The 23051-nt window shown below is 44.1% G+C and overlaps 1 protein-coding gene across 1 annotated transcript in view; it reads right to left on the reverse strand.

The window, feature by feature from the left end:
• LOC139760907 (uncharacterized) overlaps positions 1-23051 on the reverse strand; it is a 71334-nt gene that overhangs the window by 18574 nt on the left and 29709 nt on the right. The window contains exons 2-8 of the mRNA XM_071684680.1: positions 8564-8693; positions 8023-8234; positions 5894-6001; positions 5276-5530; positions 4525-4676; positions 4049-4193; positions 3096-3235 (exon numbers count right to left, since the gene is read on the reverse strand). Of these exons, the coding sequence (XP_071540781.1) occupies positions 3096-3235; positions 4049-4193; positions 4525-4676; positions 5276-5530; positions 5894-6001; positions 8023-8234; positions 8564-8693 (1142 nt within the window). The remainder of the gene's footprint in view (positions 1-3095; positions 3236-4048; positions 4194-4524; positions 4677-5275; positions 5531-5893; positions 6002-8022; positions 8235-8563; positions 8694-23051) is intronic.

The following is a 23051-nucleotide window of genomic DNA, read 5'->3' on the forward strand; positions in this document are numbered from 1 at the left end:
GACAGAGGGTTTCCCCGCCTCCTGTATATTTTTGACATTTTGAATGGAGCATGTTAGGCTGACCTGAACAAGTCCTCTCTGTTTATAACTATCAGATCTGAAAATAAAGTGTTAGGTATTTGGCAGGCATGGCCCACTTCAGCCCTCATGGTTCCATTCGCTGCTGTGTCTAAAACATCTAAAACACTTCACTTCCTTCAACTTTCCTCCATTCAAACTCACACCCCAACTAATCTTTCCCTCGCCACTGTTAAATATTGTTTTTTTTCCACATTTACTCTCAACCTTTCTTCACACACTATTCCAAACTCAAAAACCAAATTGCGCAGTTTGTCACTAATCTGTCACCAATACCGTGTCATCAGCAAACAACAGCTGACTCACCTCCCAAGCACCCCACCACTTCTAGACTGCAAATATATCCCTCTCCCTAAGACCTCATTTATTTAAAATCCTCACCGTCCCATCCATAAACAGAGAGAACAGCCATGGTGACATCATACATCCCTGGTACAGACTTACCTTCAAATGGAACCACTCACCCTCTTCTATTCCTACTCGCAAACACTCCTAACTCTCTAGATAAAAACTCCTTACTGCTTCTGACAGCTTTCTTAACTTACCATACATTCTAACACATTCCATAAAGTATCTCTATCAACCTCATCTCATGCTTTGCAAACCCTTCTGGCTTTCTTAACACTCCTTACCCTCTGGCTGGTTATTAGCTAACCTACAGTTCTGTGCTATAATGTAATGATAAAGAATGCTTAAACTTCACTATTCAAATGACTGATTTTTCAGTAGATAAAGACAGTGGTTGGTCCCACCATCGTTCGCACAAAAAGCCAGCTAGAAATACTTTAAGCATACAACGCAACTAATTCAGTGTAACAGCTGTAGGAGCATCAGCAGTAGCCACTGGAAGGGGATTGCCTCCGCTACAAAAGTTGGAGCTTTTGTTGATAAGCAGCGCTAAGACAGTGTTTAGTGGGCTGGAGCGGGCCGCTTACTGCTGCTGGCGAGTGGAACCTGAGGTCGTTGTGGTGGGGAGACGAGGGAAGCTTTTGCCTTGGCCATGACCTGCATAGTTGCGAGGGAAAATACTCTCTCTCTCTCTCTCTCTCTCTCTCTCTCTCTCTCTCTCTCTCTCTCTCTCTCTCTCTCTCTCTCTCTCTCAAATTCTGTACTCCATATCATTCTATCTTTTTTTTTTTTTTTTGGCCATTTCTATTTCGCGTTGAAATCACAGTTTTACGTTAATGACTGTCTGCACTTCCAGATGGATGTAATGCTTGCAAACACCCCCCACCCTCGCTACATAGAGTGCCAATATACATCAAAACAGGTCGGCTGTTGGGGAATATAAAGCGAGCAAACTCGTTCTGTTTTTTCAAACGAGATAGGGCCAGTAAAAATAACTCGTAAAACTATGGAGGTGACCCTGGCAGACTTTGTTCTTTTAAAATCCATTCCGTATGGGATTCGTTCTTTTCATTTTCTGTGATGATCTACTGGGAGATAGTTTTGGTAGCGAACTTCGGGAAATCTCATAGGAATGCTGTAGAAAATGTCAAATTATGAAATATAGGAAACCAATCAATCTTATCAATTTATGGTTAAATCAGTCTATATGACCGTGTCCCTGAAACCGATGTCAGAACAGGGACATCAGAGCTGTGTCCTCTCTTAATGATGTCAGAGGAGTGATATCAGAGCAGTGTCCTCTCTTAATGATGTCAGAATAGTGATATCAGAGCTGTGTCCTCTCTTAATGATGTCAGAATAGTGATATCAGAGCTGTGTTCTCTCATAATGATGTCAGAAGAGTGACATCAGAGATGCGTCCTCTCTTAATGATGTCAAAAAAGTGACATCAGAGATGTGTCCTCTGTTAATGATGTCAGAAAAGTGATATCAGAGCTGTGTCTTCTGTTAATGATGTCAGAATAGTGATACCAGAGCTGTGTCCTCTGTTAATAATGTCAGAAAAGTGATATCAGAGCTGTGTCTTCTTACTGTAATCAGAATTAAATGTTGCACAATAGTGAGGGGGAGGGGAGGTCTTCGTGACACAGGCAATGCGCAGTAGTGAGGTCTACTGACGCAGGCGATGCAGACAATAGTGAGGTCTACTGACGCAGGCGATGTAGACAATAGTGAGGTCTACTGACGCAGGAGATGCACAATAGAGAGGGGTGTTCCTGACGCAGGTGATAACACGTGTTTTTCTTGTGTTTTTTTTGCCCCCTTTTTTTTCAGTTCATCATTTTTCACTCGAAACATAAACGGTTTTAAAGTGATTATCATAATTAGGTGATTATTCATAATTAGGAAAATGTACGTATGGCTATCAATTTATAATTAGTGCTTCAGGTTTACAACATGCAGGCCCGTATCTGTCCAGTGGATTTAAATTTATTACATTCTGGTATTTATCACGTAAGTTATTACGGTGACTAGTGTTGTAAATGCTTTTAGCACTTTGTGGACGATGGCCTGGAAATAAATGTTGGATCGTATTCCATCGAAAATGCAGTTTGAGAGTATGGTAGAGATTATATATATATATATATATATATATATATATATATATATATATATATATATATATATATATATATACAATCTCTCGACGGTAGGTAGAGAAGGGAAGTTTGCCATCACACCCAGCGTTCTGGAGGTGACAGGGTGATAACACGTCTTCTAACCCTATGGAGTGGCCCTCAACGATGGTTGGTGGTGGCGGTGTATCTCACGCCACTCAGAGCACACCACCACCACCACGTGCACACACACACACACACACACACACACCACCACCACCACGTGCACGGTGGCAGCACGTGCAAACGGGGTTAGTTTAGGAAGCACCACGCTGTTTCAGACTGGGACCCTACGGGGAGAGAAATCCTCCCCCCAGGGGAGCTCAGCATTACGTCAGGGAATACTAGGCTCCATGGGGAGTTTAACGGAGCCCAGCATCATAGAAGACTGGGCCCCTGGGGGAGTCTAAGGAGCCCAGTGTAAGAGGAGACTGTCCCCCTTGGGGGGGAAGCGAAGGGAAGATATTAGGAAACACAAGATTGACTCACGTTGAACAGGAAGGTGAAGTTGTAGGCTGGCGGGTTGGCGCGGGCGGCGCAGGTGAGGGTGGCTGAGTCGCCCGCCCGCAGACTGCCTGTTCCAACCTCTCCACCCACCCGTGCCAGGCTGATGGTCGCCTCAGGTACATCTACACCCACGGGGGAGATCATCAAGGTATTACCATTCAAGTAGTGAGGTGATGCAACAAGTGGGTGGAACGGTTAAAGGAAATGCTGAACAACACATTTAATCTCGGTACGAAGTAGGAATACCATGAAAATGTTTTCTTTTAAAGTAATTGTATGGGTATACTTACAGGTCATATCATACACGCTTTCATATATATATATATATATATATATATATATATATATATATATATATATATATATATATATGGAAATAGATTAATTAAATTGATTTCAACTCTTATTTGCTCTGAATACTTACATGAATGCGAAAAGTTTTTGAAAGAAATTATATAAAAAGAATTGGTATATTATATGAAAACTCTGCAAATGGAGGACAGTAAAATTAATTTCTTAGGTAAATGGATATTTCGCTTCACGTTAAATTCCCTCAAAAAGTTTTCTTATCAAGAGAAACTAAAAACCTTAATGGCAAAAGGAATATTTTCTCGAGAGAGAGAGAGAGAGAGAGAGAGAGAGAGAGAGAGAGAGAGAGAGAGAGAGAGAGAGAGAGAGAGAGAGACATATCCCGGTACATCCCAATAAAACAGGAAAAAGAGAGAGAGAGGAAAAAGTCTGGGTTTTTAAACAGGAACGGAAGAGGTGAGATAAGGATGGGTTCTGCCTCCGAGGCACACCCCCACCTGGAGCCTGACACAGACTACTTGGAAGAGCCTGCGCGAGGGAGGAAATAGAGACATCCTGGAACTAGGCAAGACGCCACAGAGTAGTGCCCTTCCTCACTGCCCTCCCTCTCCCCTCAGGAAACTCACAGTGCACGGTGAGCCTGGTGGAGTCTGTGGCGGTGAGGTGCGGCAGAGTCGGGGCCGCTGCTCGACACTCCAGCAGACTACCGTCATCGCCAGCGGAGGCCAGCAGACGCAGCCTCGACACCGTCGAATCCAAGCCCAGCGTCTGCTGCAGGGGAGGAACGGGACACATATGCGTGGATCAACTGAGTCATTCAGTGTACGGTGAGTCTGGCGCTAGTACAGAGAATACGAGTGTTAAAAAGACGAAAGATACGTGCAAAAGCAAACCTTATTTTGCAAATGTATTCAGAACGAACTAGTAATCATCTCCTCAAAGCCCAAAGAGAAATGTGAAGAGGAAATCATAAGCGGGTCGAACATCGCTACAGACAAAGGAGAGAAGAAATTAAATAACTCTTATACTACTCGTAGTAGAGAACATGAGAATACAAAGAGCAAGTTCGACACAGTGCATTCACTGGAGGGGAGCCACCTACCACATCCGTGTTGCGAGTTAGGCGCTGCCCACGGAGCCACCAGGTGAGGACAGGAGCGGGTCGCACGCCTGATGCCTCACACTTGATGTCGTACTGGTGACCGCCTGACAGTGTGCCAGATGGGGCCGTCATCTGCACCTCCAGCCGCGAGTCTGAGGGAAGGACCCAGGCCTTTACTATACCTACCTAGTTGTCCATAGTTGCCCTACTGTTGTACACTAACTTGTTATCATCGTATTGACGAAGTATGGAAACATTTTGCTTTGGAGAGTGGGGCACTGTGAACTTACTGTAGATGGCAAAAGACGTGTGTCATTTGGAGAAGGATTGCTAGTCTTTCTATACTGAAACTGTCATAGATATCAAAGGATATATGAACTGCTTAGCATAGAGCTTTAATCAAAATGGGATCTGTAGCTCAGGCAGAAGCATTGACAGTAGACCAGTAACATGTTTTAATGATCTTCACACATCTTTTCTATTCCTGACTACTTCTAGTATCTAAACCTCATGTTCATTATAATATTTCCTCTCAAAAGCATACTTAAGAGGTTTACATGTACTTGATGATACGAGTTCACTTAGTGTTAAACATACCATAACATGATTACAGTTATAAACTCTCTAATTTTGGACTTCGCCGTTAATTAGTGTTCAGGTTGTGTGTCAGCCAGAGCAGCGCTGACGCACATACCTACTGCAGACATAATCATCCTCACAACGAATGACGCACATGTGTTGTTGCTCTTACCCGTCTGAATGAGCAGGACTGAGGCAATTAACGATGGGAGAACAGGAGTGTTGGTCGCCATGCAGGTGAGGTTGTGTGTGAGGTGGTGACGCGTGACGGCCGCTAGGTTTAGTGTGTTGGTGACGTAGGCGGCGGTGGTGGTAGTGGTGGTGGTGGGCGTGGCAGAGGTTGTCGACGGACCGCCTTGTCGTTCCTCAGCCTCTGCGTCCAGTAGTGTCGACCCTGACCACCAGGTCACATTGGGAAGTGGCTCGCCTGTCAAAACATAATGTACCTATTGGGTCGTACTGGGTCACCTGAGTCACTTGACCTTGGAGTATCATTAGAGTATAATGCACCCCCTTGATCACTAGGTCATGTATAGGTCAAAATACAATGGGTCATGTCTATTCGACCATAAAGGACCTCTTGACCAACAAGCCCTCAACAGGAGCACAGATAAACTACACCATAATACCTGACAGACGCAACAAGTGAACTTTTGGGACTCATGAACGTAAACCTTCAGGTTATATGTTAGACTGTAGCTTGAGATCGGATGATGTACACTCAAAAAGTATTGTGAAGAGAAGAGGGCGCTTGTAGTTACGAGAGTTGTGAAAGAGGCGAGACACGAACCTCCTGTAGCTCTGCAAGAGAGGGTCAGGGGGTGGCCTTCCTGCACGGCTGCCACCTCGTCGATCAGAGCTCCTCCTGGGCTGTAGATACGTAGCTGCCGAGGAAGATCTGCAGACAGGGGAGAGTGCATGTCTGTATCTTCACACGGAAGGTAAAGTATACACGTATACATATAAAGTTGCGCGTTGGTGAAACGATAAATGATTCTACCAAGTTATCATATACCCATACAGATGTTCCCATGTCAACAAACATCAACACGAAGGCCATAAAGAAACTAATCGCCCTCAGAGAGTTCTTCCTCCGCACCTTATTTAGCGGTTCATCTGCTCTTTTTAAGGCAAATATAAGTGAAATACAAACCACAAGAAATGGCAGTTATAACACTGATGCCTTAGTAACCACAAGCATCCAGCACAACACGACGGAGCAAAAATACTTCCAATACAGGTCCCACCTTCAGGTGCTCAGCACCCAGTTCTTCCTCAACGACTTCATAATCACCCACCAACCCTTCATGAACTTATCAAATGCTGATCCTTGCTTCAAACTCACCAACGTATATCTACAATTTCACCCAGCAAACAGCACAACAACAAAACATATTTACACAAGCACTAAACATATGTTCCCCTCGTTCCCAACCCATTCTCACTGGACGTAGCCCTCGCTGAACATACACTCCCTGGATTTTCTCGTCTGCACTCATCTCTCCAACATTACAGGAGTCAATTCATCATGCCACAATAATCCTCATACCCAAGATGCAACTCCCACCACACTGGAAACAGTGAACACCGAAACTCCTCACTTGCGTAGCTCTCTCCCTCCCAAGACTAACACTCAACATCGCTGCACTTCTTGACGTGTGATCCTACCCAAGGGCGTATCACGTGGAGGGTGTTAGCGTCTCTTATCTACGTGCAATATTAAGGACCCGCTCGACTTGGTATTTCACGGTCAGTGTGGTCCTGCACGGCGAGCACTTTTCATGCGATCAGAACAGCCTTATGGTCAATGAGCAGGTGAGAACCCGAGCGTAATTATCAGACATGTGAAAAGCGGAGGAGGAAGAGGGAAAATCGATAATGAGGGAGTGAGGGAAGATTATGAGAATAATACTGGAGAGAGGTGGTGATAGGTTTAATAGATAAAGGAGAGAGGAATGAAAGGAAATATAAACTAAAAGGAAAAGACGTAGGTGAATTATAAAGAGGTGAAAATGAGAAGTAAATAAGAGGAACTGGGGTGAATGAGCAATATCAGAGATAGACACAGAGGGGGTACAGGGCAGAAGTGGAAAAAGAGGAGAAAGAAAAGTAGGAGGAGGGAGCAAGTAAGATGAAATAAAACAACAATTTAACCCAACTCTTCAACTGTATCATAGGTCACCATAGTTAACATACATATCATGGAATCCTAGCGTTATGGAACGTATCATAGTGCAAATACTATAGTAAAATTATATGACTACCTTCTATAACCTCATAGAGTTACAACACTTCGCTATAATGCATCCAGTTTTATAGGAACATCTCCATTACCCAAGAGGTGTATGTGGTGGTGGTGACTATAATAACTGACAAATGAACCAGTAAAACCAAAATGCGAAATGGTGTTGGGTTACGATGCTCTGCTTCAGTATTGACAACAGTGCAATCAAAACAGTGTATGATGATAAGCTGCCATGCTTCAGTTTGACAGCTATATCAATGAACCCAAAACGGGATATGATGGATGACTAATTTGATATTATATATATATATATATATATATATATATATATATATATATATATATATATATATATATATATATATCAGTCTAAAACCAAAGAGCGTTATTACGAAAGGCTAACATGCTCCAATTTGATGTGGTAGTTGACAGGAAATGCAATAGTCATTACCCTCTTTGGTATTCCACTTGAGCATGACAGCAGACTACAAATACGAACACGTTCAGAACAGGAGACAGGACAATGGCAAGATGTAGTACTACCAATTAGCAGCAGTAAACGGCGTCTACCACGACCATGATTTAGTAACATGGGACACGATCACCACAACAAAAGAATGATCAAATATAGTCACGAGGGAGGAAGTGTGCGCCGACACGCAATGGGAGCTCACCAACTACATGGAGGTGGACTCTGGCGTTGTGTGTGGGCGAAGACTGGAAGTCCAGGCGGCAGCGATACTCCCCTTGATCGCTGAACTCCACTTGCCGCACTTCCAGCGCCCAGCTGCGACGGCTCTCCTGGAGTGTGGCGCGGCCCTTGAACACGTCCGACACACGCGTGCTCCCGCTGCTCTCACGTTGACCCCGCGCCCGCGAGTCCACACTGTAAATGAAAGGCACCAAGTGTTTGCAGGGCTACTATTCCCGCCTGGTATGAGGTTACGTATGATATATGCTGTCACTTCTGATGTACGCATGTCTCTGTCTCTCTCAACAACATCAGGTGCGTTTTCCCTGATACGGTCCTTAAATTCCAACGTTTTGTCATATACTACAAATTCTTCTGCATTTGTATACATTCCTCTCAGTCTATTACCATCACCTATCGTCCCTGACTTCTTTCCGGTGTGTGTGTGTGTGTGTGTGTGTGTGTGTGTGTGTGTGTGTGTGTGTGTGTGAATAAGAGATAAACATAAAATGGTGGCAACTAACCTGAAGACTGGGGTCTTGGTGCCATTTTTATACCAGAGCACCAATATGACGGGGTCCTCAGGTTCTGTTGTCAGGTTGCAGGGTAGGCGAGCCGTCTGGCCCCTCACGGCATACACAGCCACCAGCGGTGCTGTGGGCAAACGACACAACACATGTTACGGCCTACTATCTTGAGACATGATGTGCTATGAGCACAAGTCATAACATTCTTTATAACCCGTCACCTTGGATCACTGTTAGTGCTGTGAGAACACAGCATGACAAATACTACCACACTCCTATGTTAGTATTGTAGGAACACAGTTCACCAAACATACATTCACTCTTGTGTTAATACTATGGGAACACGGGATGCCATACATACCTTACTCTGCACGATGAACTAAGCTGGAAGGAACACGTCAGCACCATCATCAATATCTTCCATGTAAAGTCTCTTAGATTTTTTCCGTAGACTCAAGACGCTGAAACTCACTGCTTCTGAACACCTACACAACATTCATTTTTCCCATCCTCACCTATACCTACCTTTCTAGGCCTCATTCTTCCACACACACAACCCAACAAGGGTTAGTAGAAAAGTGCACGCAAGATCATCTTTGATCATGGTAATCCTACCTAGCAAGAGGCGCTAAGGAAACGAACCCCCTCAGCTGTCTCCAGCCATCACTTGGATGGACCTCAACCGAAAGTTCGAAGAGAAACTACTTACCCATCCTCTCCATGGTTATCTCCTGCCATCAGATACCCCTCTTCCTTGAGTTGCTGCTATTCGGCAGTAAAACCGCATCGAGAACACCCATGCTCGTACAGAGAGGACCCGCTCTTTCCAGCCATTGAGAACATCATATAATCATTAATGTATGTATAAAAGCTGTTTATTTGACATCCCCTTTCCCTATTACAACCCCGATACCTCTATTTTCTATACATTCTCTGCATATTTCCAGCCTTTGGCTGCATTTTCATTCAATAAGCCGATATCTATGACAACAATGATGATAATGATGATAATAATGATAATGATAATGGACCTTCATGGTATAGCTGTTAGCATTACTGACCGTAACGGATGCATGGACGAGTAAAACGTCACCTTTGACACGGCTGTATCATCGCCAGCAGTCGAGAGAGAGAGAGAGAGAGAGAGAGAGAGAGAGAGAGAGAGAGAGAGAGAGAGAGAGAGAGAGAGAGAGAGAGAGAGAGAGAGAGAGTACATTCCAGTCAAAGAGCTTCTAGCTTCAAAGGGATCCATCATGTCCCTGCTACTGATGGTAGGTCAACCATGAAGGTGTAGGATTCCATGGAGAGAGAGGGATGCTCCTGTGCATATACTATTCAATCCTTTATTTCGAGCTGAACTTACTTCTTTGGGTCTTGCGAGATACGTTATAATTTGACATTTAAGACGGAACTCTGATCTCTCGTTGTCTTCAAACCCCTGAAGATAGGGGTAGGCGAGGCATTATGGATGCTGTGAAGGCAGCACTCTTAATGAGATGAAGTTCTCTAATTGTTAAGTGTCTAGGGAATAATGAAGTAACTTAATAACTAGGTTCCCCTGTCTGTGCTTAAGACCTTGGGGGATACTGAGGTAAGTTAATAACTTACCTCTTCCCTTTGTGGTTAAGTGCTCGGGGAATGATGAGGCAACCTAATAACTAGTCTCCTCTGTCTGTGGCGAAAAGTGTGCATGAAAGTGAGGCTTTACTTTTGATATATATATATATATATATATATATATATATATATATATATATATATATATATATATATATATATATATATATATATATATATCCCTGGGGATAGGGGAGAAAGAATACTTCCCACGTATTCCCTGCGTGTCGTAGAAGGCGACTAAAAGGGAAGGGAGCGGGGGGCTGGAAATCCTCCCCTCTTTTTTTTTTTTTTCCAAAGAAGGAACAGAGAAGGGGGACAGATGAGGATATTCCCTCAAAGGCCCAGTCCTCTGTTCTTAACGCTAACTCGCTAACGCGGGAAATGGCGAATTGTATGAAAGAAAAAGATATATATATATATATATATATATATATATATATATATATATATATATATATATATATATATATATATATATATATGCGTATGTGTGGAGTCACCTCCAGCGAGGACTCTCTCACACCAAAGCAGTCCCTCATTGCCCTGCTCCTGATTGGAGTGAAGCCTCGAGACTACAGAGGAGTCATATAAAACGTTGCCCACCTGGGTTACATTATCAATCATTCACATATAGCATTAAATAATGCTCTTGTTTTGGGGGCCTCTTAAGCATTTCAAATGTACTAAAACATTCCGCATTTAATCGACCATCCAGTCTGGGCAGAGTACTTGGTTGGCAAAGGCGCATATGCTTTCACGAGCAAGAGATTAAGAGAGCATGTCCTTTGGTATGGTACAGCAAGTCTTGCTCCATCATACCCCAAACTTCTTAATCTAAAACTCACGTCTTAATCACGAAGGAAGTTTGGATGAAAAGAAGATGATTACATGTCTCAGCTACAGTCTGAATACAGGTTGATAACTCTTCCCGGCAAAGCTGCTGGACAGTACACACACACACACACACACACACACACACACACACACACACACACACACACACACACACACTGAGGGGTGAGGTTCAACACTTCCTTTGAACTAAATTATTTTTTTTCATTTTGAATGTTGCCGACGGATTTCAGTAGACAGGTATTGCAAAAACTTTACCCTGAACGCGAGCGATCACAAACACCCGACGCACTCCAGAGTGGAGAGAGAGAGAGAGAGAGAGAGAGAGAGAGAGAGAGAGAGAGAGAGAGAGAGAGAGAGAGAGAGAGAGAGAGAGAGACCCATTCTTGGATAATGTCTTCAGAAAATCGCAAAACCAAGGCCACTGCGTTAATAGACTTCGCGTTTTTTCTTCTTCTGTTTTCACCAGAGCTTCCTTCCATTCGCATGCATTAAATTAAAAAAAGAAAAAAGAGTCACTGATGAGCACGAAGGATTGAAAAACTATCACGTAGACAATGAGGAAAAGATCTCTGCTCACAAACAGTTCCATCTATATGTTCTATGTTTTGAGAGGAGGAGGAGGAGGAGGAGGAGGAGGAGGAGGAGGAGGAGGAGGAGGAGGAGGAGGAAGTCTCAACACTGATTATCAATGAGCACAATGTACCATTGTGTCGTGGCAATGATTATTACATTTTTGATGGTCACTCTGTCTGCGAGATTCTAATTAGAGGAAAGGTATTACTGATACCCTCAGTGTTAAATCCTTTTGTCTTAAGCAATAGAGAACTATTCCCCTTGAAGAGATTTACACATAAGTGCATTCTCGTGTTTGTGTGTTTCCCCCCAGTAAATATATAATCGTATTTAGAGAAGAACAGCAAGCTCGTATGTCACACATCAAGACATGTTGATACACATATAACCCCCACCACTCTTTTTTTTATTGGGCTCTGGCTGCCTCTAGGCTGCGCTACAATATAAAACAGGTGTGGGGGAGGAGGGAAGAGAAGTTCCCTGTTGGAACCGTCCCGTTCCATCCTCCGTTCATGACACTTGGCCGTTGAAGCGAGAAACGCTGGAGAAGCACACACACACACACACACACACACACACACACACACACACACACACACACACACACACACACACACACACACACACACACACACACACACACACATATGTATAATGACAATGATAATGATAATGATAATGATAATAATGATAATAATAATACTAATAATAATAATAATAATAATAATAATAATAATAATCCTATCTACTTTACTGATACACTAGCTTCATCTTGCCTGCATGGGATGGGATATCATTAAGCCCAAAGATGCGGAGCGTCAAGTGGGTCAACATACATACATCCACTAGGGGGGAACACGACGGCTGCAATGCGCACACCAGCCCCTCATGTGGTGCATCAGGAAACATCTGTTAAACAGCGGAGACTCACAGACGCTTCGCGCCCACTAGCCCGCCCCCCCAGACGTGTGTGTGTGTGTGTGTGTGTGTGTGTGTAAACAGCTACGGGGCCCTACAGTATTTGTATACTGGAAAGCCATGGGGTCAGAATTTTACCGAACCCCTTTGCGCCGGACCATCGGCCGAGTTCAGACCCATCATATTGAATGTACAAAACAAGAGGAATGTAATGAGGAATGAGACTTGCGGTTCTCTATCTTATATATTTTTTCTGTGTTTCTTTGGAGTCGGAAAAGAAAATACTGATATCTTAGATTGATAACAAGGAGGCCAAGAGGCTGCTGTAGCCACTATGATCTATCGTAACCAACAACTTTAAACGTTTATGTTGTATCGCATTTGGTTAGCCCAGAGCAACCCCACATGCGAACTTCAATACGTTTATGTTGTATCGCATTTGGTTAGCCCAGAGCAACCCCACATGCGAACTTCAATACGTTTATGTTGTATCGCATTTGGTTAGCCCAGAGCAACTACACATGCGAACTTCAATACGTTTACAGGTGGTACTCTTAGGCTGCGGCTCAGACGGTGTGACACTATTGTTCAAACTCCTTTTCCTCGCTTCTCTTTCACCCCGCTAGACACCACCCACCTCCACCCCTTACCCATCGTACACTCTTTACCCCCCACGCCTGGTACACTCTCCCACATCCGCTTCCCGAGTTATCAGATCTCTCGTATACTCTTCTCTGAACGTCGCATCTCTCGTAAACTCTCTCTTTCCCACACACACACACACACACACACACACACACACACACACACACACACACCTTCACTCCATCTTCACTTCTTATCTTCTGTCGTCCTTCCCTTCCCTCCTCCTCCTCTTCTTCCTCCTCCTCCTCCTCCTCTCTACACTCGAATGACGTGTAAGCAGCTCTCCCCAATATTCATTGCTTTCCCATGGTCATACATTCTTTTGCAACCACATCTCTCCCATTATCGGCGGTTCCTCTTGCCACACACTCTCGCTCTCTCTCTCTCCCCGCACCTTACACTATCGGGTGGCTGCAGGCAACACCCCAAAGTTCTAAAGATAAATCTTCAAGTTATTCACTCATCTCCTCACTCCACTTCCTGAGGCTCACGCTTCATTTGCATATATACGTCCGTGGACGACGTATGGCATACTTCCTTTCGCTTAGTGACCAGACCGTCACCGTAGCCATGGAATGGACAGTGAGGGTCACTGCTGCAGGGAGAGACCGTCACCGTAACCATGGATTGTACCGTGAGGATCACTGTAGCAGTGAGAGACTGTCACCGTAACCATGGATTGTACGGTGAGGATCACTGTAGCAGTGAGAGACTGTCACCGTAACCATGGATTGTACGGTTAGGACCGCTACAGCAGTGAGAGACCGTCACCGTAACTATAGATTGTACGGTGAGGATCACTGTAGCAGTGAGAGACCGTCATCGTGAGGATCACTGCAGCAGCAGAACCATCTGTGCGGTCTGCAGCTCCGCCAGGCCTCCAAGTGACCACTTTAAGCGGGCTATATTAAGCGTCGCTCGCTCTCCAACACAATCAACACGAGTCACACTTTGTGTGGGGCGACTCCACTCTTTTGTTAGCAAAATCGATGATTCGAAGGTGCCTTGCTCCTTCCCACAGCCGACCCTCCCTCCACACTACCTTCCCTCCACACCACCAGCCCTCCAAGATACCTTCCCTCAACACCCCAAGCTCTCTATATCACCAGTCTTCCACACCACAAGCCCTCCACACTTATCTTCCATCCACACCACAATCACTCCATACTATATTCCCTCCACACCACCGGACCTCCACGCCACCAGCCCTCCACACTACATTCACTCCACACCACCAGCCCTCCACCACCAGCCCTCCACACGACAAATCCTGCAGGCAAATACTGGGATCTGTTCAGAAATATTAAACAATTAATTTACCAACCATTAAGCAAATTAGAATTTGTTAATTACTTTTCCTTGCAAAGGATATGCACCATGTTTACGGCTATAATGGAGTATTCAGTAAAAGTATATACCATAATATGAACAAAGAGACATAGTATACCCATGAAAGGCTATGCATTAAACAAAGCCCTATTGTACATATTCGCTATGTGTTCTATGCAATGTTCGTTATTGCAATACGACACGTCATTCATTATACGTTATTCCGCTCATTAAAACATTGTAGGATATAGAAAACAGATCTATACCGAAGTGAATCACGTTTTGCTGTATACTATCTCTAGTAAATAACAAATACTCACTTCAGTGAAGGTTTCGCACGACCACTTACTTACACTTAAAGTAAAGTATGATTACAGATGCGTGCCTGCATGGAATATACTGATACTTTGGTTAATAGTTTCTCTATACAATCGTCGAAAATTGTAAGTAAAGAAAGCGAGTAAAACGAGTATGGCTTATGTCTCAGATTTGTGTATCTATTAATATATATATATATATATATATATATATATATATATATATATATATATATATATATATATATATATATATATATATATATATATATATATATATATATATTCTTTCCCATTGGAGCAAGATAATGTTAGAGACATCACCCACAAGGAGCACATTTGCACGGCACACATCCGGTTTGTGTCTGTAATACAAAATGTAACGGAACCAGACTGCCATCCATCTATCTACCTTTGTGGACGAACCTAAACCAGCACCAGTTACATATGATGTTAAATGACACGAATAAAAAAAGAAAAAAATTCACTTGAAATAAAAGACGGTCCCTTGTGTCATTTTGAATCTTTTTTTTTTCTTTTTTTTTTCGTTCTCTTTCCATGAGTATTGTTCTGGACGACTGCTATGTCCGTGCTTGCAGGCAGAGGAGCTTCATGTTAATGTTCGGAAGGTCTTTGTCTTGTGGTAAGGTAACTACGCTAATTGTAGGAAACTCTGGAGTGTTTTTCTGGCCGTGAGCTGAGTGGTCTGTCTGTTCGGCTGAGCCGTGAATTGTCTATCTGTCTCTCTGTCTGTCTATCTGTTTGTCTGGCCGAATTCTGAACTCTTTTTTTTGTGGCAGATCCCTTTAGTGTTTGTCTAGCCGAGCCTTGAGTGGTGTGTCTGGTCGAGCTCTGAGCGGCCAGACTCTGCATTGCCTCTCTGACTGAGCCCTGAGTTGTCTGTCTGGTTGAGCCCTGAGCTGTGTGTCTGGTCGAGCTCTTTTAGTGTTTGTTTGGTCGAGACCTTTTTAGTGTCTGTCTGGTCGAGCCCTTTTAGTGTCTGTCTGGTCGAGCCCTTTAGTGTCTGTCTGGTCGAGCCCTTTAGTGTCTGTCTGGTCGAGCCCTTTAGTGTCTGTCTGGTCGAGCCCTTTAGTGTCTGTCTGGTCGAGCCCTTTAGTGTCTGTCTGGTCAAGCCCTTTAGTGTCTGTCTGGTCGAGACCTTTTTAGCGTCTGTCTGGTCAAGCCCTTTAGTGTCTGTCTGGTCAAGCCCTTTAGTGTCTGTCTGGCCGAGCCCTTTAGTGTCCGTCTGGCCGAGCCCTTTAGCGTCTGTCTGGTCAAGCTCTTTAGTGTCTGTCAGGTCGAGGCCTCTTAGTGTCTGTCTGGTCGAGCCCTTTGGTGTCTGTCAGGTCGAGGCCTCTTAGTGTCTGTCTGGTCGAGCTCAAAGTTGTCTGTGTGGACGGGTCCTAAGCGTCTCCCTTCTCTGTCTTGGTGCCTTACACGTGAGGCCTCTACTAGTGTCATGCATGCGCTTTGCTTGGAGGAGGAGTTTGCATGTGAGACACTGGTGGATATTCGTAGGTTTGTGTAAGTTCTGTTGCTTCTCTACAAGCCAGGTGTGGTCATTAGACTCCTGTCTCTGGCTTTCCCTCTGGACCTAATGAGATATAAGTTGGTGGGCCGCTGGGACTGGTGTAAACTTGACGTACGCCCATCGACCAGGCTGTAAACTTGACGGACGTCCATCGACCAGGATGTAAACTTGATGGACGTTTATCGAACAGGATGTAATCTTGAGGTATCCTCATTGACCAGGATGTAAATTTCAGGTATGCTCATTGACCAGGCTGTAAACTTCAGGTATGCTCATCGACCAAGATGTATACTTGACGTATAGTCATTGACCAGGAAGTAAACTTGAGGTATGCTCATCGACCGGGAAGAAAACTAGAAGTATGCTCATCGACCGGGATGTAAACTTCGAGGACTACTCATCAACCACGATGTAAACTTCGAGGTCTACTTATCGACCAGGATGTAAACTAAACACTCATAGAACGGATGTAATGTAAGAGGATCGCGGTTCATCTGGTCATGATCCTGAGGAACAATGATTACCGCTGGGTGTTGGTGGGTGAGGGGGACAGAGAGCTCACACCCCCCCACCTCTAGCTCTCTTCCCCTTCATCCACATCCTCCTACTCCTTCTCGAGGGCTCGACGTGTCTCCCTGACAATGGACGGGACTCTGTGATCTCACAGTGAGACGAGAGGTAAGCAGATAGAAAAAAAAAAAAAAACTATAAGGGGCGAAAAACCTTCGTTGAAAGTCCTTACTTCCAATTCATATCTCTTTAGTATCCCCTTTTGAGATATCTCTTGTCTCTTTGCAGTATCTATACAAAACGAGTGAATGAAAAAAGCAAACGATACTATCTGATTCTTATTAGCTGAATCTGTATTGGGATTCTAACCAATGAATATCATTCTCTCGAATGTCTTTTGCTTCATAAAGTCAATTTACATTTAGGGAACAGTATAGACGTGGTCTATTCTTCTCGTATGATTACTACACTTTCCATACTAAGATTCTCTGTATGTCTGTCCCTTACGAAGCTCACTTGCTGCGTTCTGAAAGATAAATCATGTGGATTTGTAGGATTTAAAGTGTAACGGTATCATCTGGGACACGTTTACAAAACGTTTGTTGCTGATAGAGTCTGAATATGCGCCCCTTTGATAATAAATGTCAAGCCCTCAAAAGTATTATCGTCTGGGCTTCCTTACTGATTGCCAGGTAAAATGGAAAATTGTTTTAGAAAACGGTAGAGAAAGGAAACCGACGTAGATAGAAAACAGATGGGCTGTTGACAAGGTGTTTCTTTTCGCGTGTGGCTGAGAACTGTTAAGTCGTTACCTCGTGGCTAGGCTAGCCGCGCTCCTCCTGTGAGGTGTGACCTTACGACACAGCAGAGTCTTTTGTACCCCTCGTAACACAGGGAAAGTGTTAGACTTAACGAACTAGAAATCTGAAGGCTGGTGTCGTTATGTGAGGCTGTTGGCAGCACAAAAGGGAATACTCCCTTATGAATATTGGTTTTGGTTTACACAATCTTTGTTTTTGTATAGCTCTTTACATGGCACTGTTTTTGTTAGATTATCATACACATTGCTGCCATCTGTGTGTGTGATTACTATCTGTGTGTAACGGGGAAGAGAGTGTTACACTCTTATATGTGTAGTTACCTATTTGTACTGTACGGGGAGGGAGTTTTACACTCGTGGGGCCTCCATCTCTTGTGTGTGTGTGTGTGTGTGTGTGTGTGTGTGTGTGTGTGTGTGTGTGAGTGTGTGCAATATACGAGGTATTTCAATACACATGTGTCACTACGATTTACACTCGGCCTCCATCTCTTGTGAGTGTGTGTGTGTGTGTGTGTGTGTGTGCAATATACGAGGTATTTCAATACACATGCGTCACTACGATACAGTCGATTATATAAAATACTCCTCTTTAATAATAACGCAAACGGTTTATTCTTTTAGTGAGGAGAGTGAATTTGTTTTGGTTGAATCGCCTGAAGAATTTAAAATTGAAAGTTTTCACGTGCTATAATCCCATTAAAGAATGAAAAATCACCCATAATCCTTGTGGTTACACTGTCCAGTTTTCACCTGCCTCCCTCCCCCCCGCGCCGAAAAGAACACCTAAGAGTAAACAGATGACTGTTTGCACAAGTCCTTACGTACACGAGCCTAGGGTTTATACCGAGTGTTGATGTGCTCGCTGCCACCTTCACTTAAGCTCTGGTACCGCCTCCCTCACAGTGTGAGTGTGTGTGTGTGTGTGTGTGGGTCAAACGTACAAGGAAAAGATGAGGAGATCTTCCAGGTACACGAATGCCGTTGCTGATGGTCTATGACGGTGAGTGAGGTCAGGATGTTTCTCTCTCTCTCTCTCTCTCTCTCTCTCTCTCTCTCTCTCTCTCTCTCTCTCTCTCTCTCTCTCTCTCTCTCTCTCTCTCTCTTGTTTTACGAGGTCATTATGCAGAAAACGTAGTAGGTGTAATCTAATCTTCGCTTCGGATATTTTCTATAAAATCACATCCAGCTATCCTGAGTCTTTTTTTTTTCATTCATTCTAATTTTTGATGGTTAACTTCATTATATAATCATATTGGTTTTCTTAGTTTCATACTCGTCCGCTACTCTCGCGTTAGTGGAGTAGCGCCGGGAATAGATGAAGACAGACCGCATTCGTTCAAATCCATTCTCTAGTCATGTGGAACGTAAGGAAACCACAAGTCACATCACATGCCCTAGTGCAGTTCACTGACAGCTTATCGCCCCTTGTATACTACATTGTTCCAATTCACTCTATCCCATGCACATCTCTCATCCTCCCTCATCTTCAGGCCCCGGCCACTCAAAACATCTCTCACTCCATCCTTCCATGTCCAGTTTGGTCTCCTCCTTCTTTTTTTCCCCCTTCACTTCCGACACAAATAACTTCAGATTTCCGGTTCAGAAAATATCACAGGAAGTGAATCCTCCAAAGGCCATAGAGAGAGAGAGAGAGAGAGAGAGAGAGAGAGAGAGAGAGAGAGAGAGAGAGAGAGAGAGAGAGAGAGAGACCTTAGGACGATGATTATCCCGACATTACACTTTCAAATATTCTTTGGTTTTTCCGCTCAGGGTGCAGCAGCACTGGTGGTTAAGTCTGGCTGCTTTTACCTGAATGAGTTTTATGTACAAGTAATACCAAGAGATTAACTCAAAATTTCATTAGTTATTTATATCCAGCCCACTGCAATTACGGTAATGGGTGGGACAAGGGGTCGTTAATCAGGGATGGTGCAGGTCGACTGGTTAGTCGAAGATGCCTTAAGGATATTCTTGGAGTCTGGGAATATAATTCTGAGGACCTGTAACACGGAAGACATACCTGAGACCCGTGTGTGACCCGCGAACCATGTGTAACCCGTGACCTGTGTGTGATCCGAGACCTGAGTGTGACCCTTGACCCGTGTGTGACCCACGACCCGTGTGTGACCCGTGACATGAGTTTGACCCTCGACACGTGTGTGACCCACGACCCAATGTGTGACCCGTAACCTGTGTGTGACCCTCGACAAGTGTGTGACCCGCGACTCGTGTGAGACCCACAACCCGTGTGCGACCCACGATCCAATGTATGACCCGCGACCCGTGTGTGACCCACAACCCGTGTGTGACCCACGACCCTTGTGAAACCTGAAGAATGACTGGTGCATGACTTTCATGATGTTTGTAGAAGTCGTATATGGCCGGAGTGGTGCTGTTAGCGTGACATATGACCCTAAGGATACTGTTAGGGCTGGTATATAACCCTGAGAGATGTTGTTAGGGCTTGGAATGTGACTACGAATAGGGTGGACCTATTTTTGCAGGAGTGTGTGTGTGTGTGTGTGTGTGTGTGTGTGTGTGTGTGTGTGTGTGTGTGTGTGTGTATGTGTGTGTGTGTGTGTGTGGAAAGTGGGTTGGGGGGGTGAGGGACGAATATTGTCTTGAATTTCAGCAGGTCACTGCCATCTGTAATTAGTTTTGGGAGTACATATCCAAGCCAGGACTTAACTGTGTTCAGTTACTGCGAGATGTGTGTGTGTGTGTGTGTGTGTGTGTGTGTGTGTGTGTGTGTGTGTGTGTGTGTGTGTGTGTAGCTGCGTGATGTCAATAGCGCGGGTTACATCGCAACCGACTCGTAGCTTCACCATCACAGTATTATCTGCAGGAGGAACGCCACACTACACTTGCTGGCATATACAGATTACCGGCACTACATCGACTGTGGCAGGTCATCAAGCGATGCTATCTAGCCTACTAACTCTCCAGAGAGCCTTTGACCCTCACCCATGCACAACTCCCGATGATTGATCATTGAGGTAGGGGGGCGCGGGGTCGGGGTCACACTTGACCCTACTTCGATGGTATTCCTCTCGATCATTCAATTCCTCACGAGAGAGTAAGATCCCATTGTCCGTCTTAGCCTCTATATTCAGCAACATCTAGTGACACGAACTCTTGCTCTCTACCATCTCTTTAGCTGACGTCTCTCTCTCTCTCTCTCTCTCTCTCTCTCTCTCTCTCTCTCTCTCTCTCTCTCTCTCTCTCTCTCTCTCTCTCTCTTTCTTTCATGGAATCTTTTATGTCTTCGTTAGGGTGATTTCCCGTTTTCTTTGTTCTTGTGTTCCTTTGTCCCCATGTGATGTATTATTTTTTTTCCTTGTTTCATTGTCTCATCTCAGATGAACACGGCTTCAGCTCAAAAAAAAAATCCTGGTTCTTTGAGAAAGGGTTGATGAAGAAATGAACAGGTTCTGTTACTTCAAGGATTAACATATGCATCAAAATAAGGGTTTCAAAACATTTTTTCAGCGTTCATCATAAAGTTGACTTCATGCCACAGGCTTTGAAACCTCAGGCATTATTTCATTTTTTTCTCTTGCATAAAAATGCCTTTCTTTAACAAAAGTCTTAATAATTCATCCAAAAGAAAGCACCTATTGACTTAACTCATATGAAGAATGGGTACAGATAAACACTTTAAAGAAAAAGTGTATATATATATATATATATATATATATATATATATATATATATATATATATATATATATATATCACATAACATCTTCCAACAGGAAGGGTTCGAACCCAGGAACTTTGGCGTGGTAGCCAGGAGCGTAGCGGCTAGGCTATGAACGCCCCTGACAGGGAAATGACTATTCGATTCCAAGTAATCGAATACTCTTCATCTCACATCCATGAACAACTCGAAGTCCTCCCATCAGATGAAAATCGAAATGCAGAACGAGGTCCATGGTCAACATGTGTTGCTGTATTGACTGGCCCTCCACAGACCGCACAGCATTGTCTTAATAGACCAACTTCAGGTTCTGGTGGGTCGCGGATGCTCCTTAGGGTCATATAACTCTCGCACTTGCGTCGACGGAATCACACATTTGGGCCACCTAGTATATACCCTGGAGTCCTATACATCACACTGGTCAGGTATCTAAGAACTGCCTCCACGTATGTTACCTCCCTAATCCTATACATGGGTTTACTAAACCACCATGGGTCCCCTCTCCATCGCACACAAGGGTCTAGACCACATACACTTTTATTGCACGCTTGGGTCATCTAAACCACACAATCGGGCCATCTTAATCACACACTCTGGTCACCTAAATCATGCCCTCTGACCCTCTAAATCACACCTGCCCACCCAAATGATCATAAATTCACTGTCTCGTGCAGTTCCTTACATGAGGCAAGATAAACGTCAGCTGCTTGATAATCATCTCTTTTGTCTACTAAACTTTGTGGTTTGGCCAACAGTCAGAGTCAACGGAATATAAAGACTGGAAGAGATCTGATGAAACATATGATTATGAAGAGTAGTTTGTCCTCTCTCTCTCTCTCTCTCTCTCTCTCTCTCTCTCTCTCTCTCTCTCTCTCTCTCTCTCTCTCTCTCTCTGTGTAACAGAGTAACAATGTTCTGTAAGGATCTGGGATGATTACAACACCTACAATTAAGAGTTACTGCAGTTAAAGGTATTTCTTTTCAACATCTGTGATCATTGATTTTATGATACTGACGTTGCCCTTGTAACACGTAAAGTGAGACAGACCCTCTTCCGAAGTTACCTCCGTACACAAGGGACTAGATCGGTGTGGGAAAGACAGACAACAAGAGGTCCCGGTTGTGGTAGCTATTAGCATCGTGCTCTTCATCGTACCACAACCTTGAAGACCATAAAGGCCCACATAAGGAGTTCCTGGGTTATATGATAGGTAATCAAAGACGTTAACTACAAATGTGCTCTGGAGAGGACATATGGACCTCAAGTGTTGTAGTGGTTAACGTTCCGGACTGTGACGCATTCATGGGTCGCCCAAGGTTGAGTGCACAGGTTCGAATCCATATGGCAGAGGTGGGTCTACAGTCAACCCAGCTGTTCATCCTCTCCAGGAGGTTGGTCGATAAGACAGGAATATGCCTTAGACATATACGTATATAACATTAATGAGATGCCCTTGGTTAGGGCATTCCCTTTCCCGCGCTGTCTCAGTTAAGATAAAAAAAAAAAAAGAGGAAAAATACATATGCATTTCGATCCCATAAGATTCCAATCAACTTAAGGTTAATTCTCATGATCTGGAAGTCGATGGATGTGAACGCATTCCACTCCTTCCCGACGTCCACCACACCAGGGTGGTATCTCCAGGCCTCTCGGCTCAGCTCCCTTGA

Source organism: Panulirus ornatus, chromosome 38 (assembly GCF_036320965.1).
Source record: "Panulirus ornatus isolate Po-2019 chromosome 38, ASM3632096v1, whole genome shotgun sequence".
Classification (NCBI taxonomy): domain Eukaryota; kingdom Metazoa; phylum Arthropoda; class Malacostraca; order Decapoda; family Palinuridae; genus Panulirus; species Panulirus ornatus.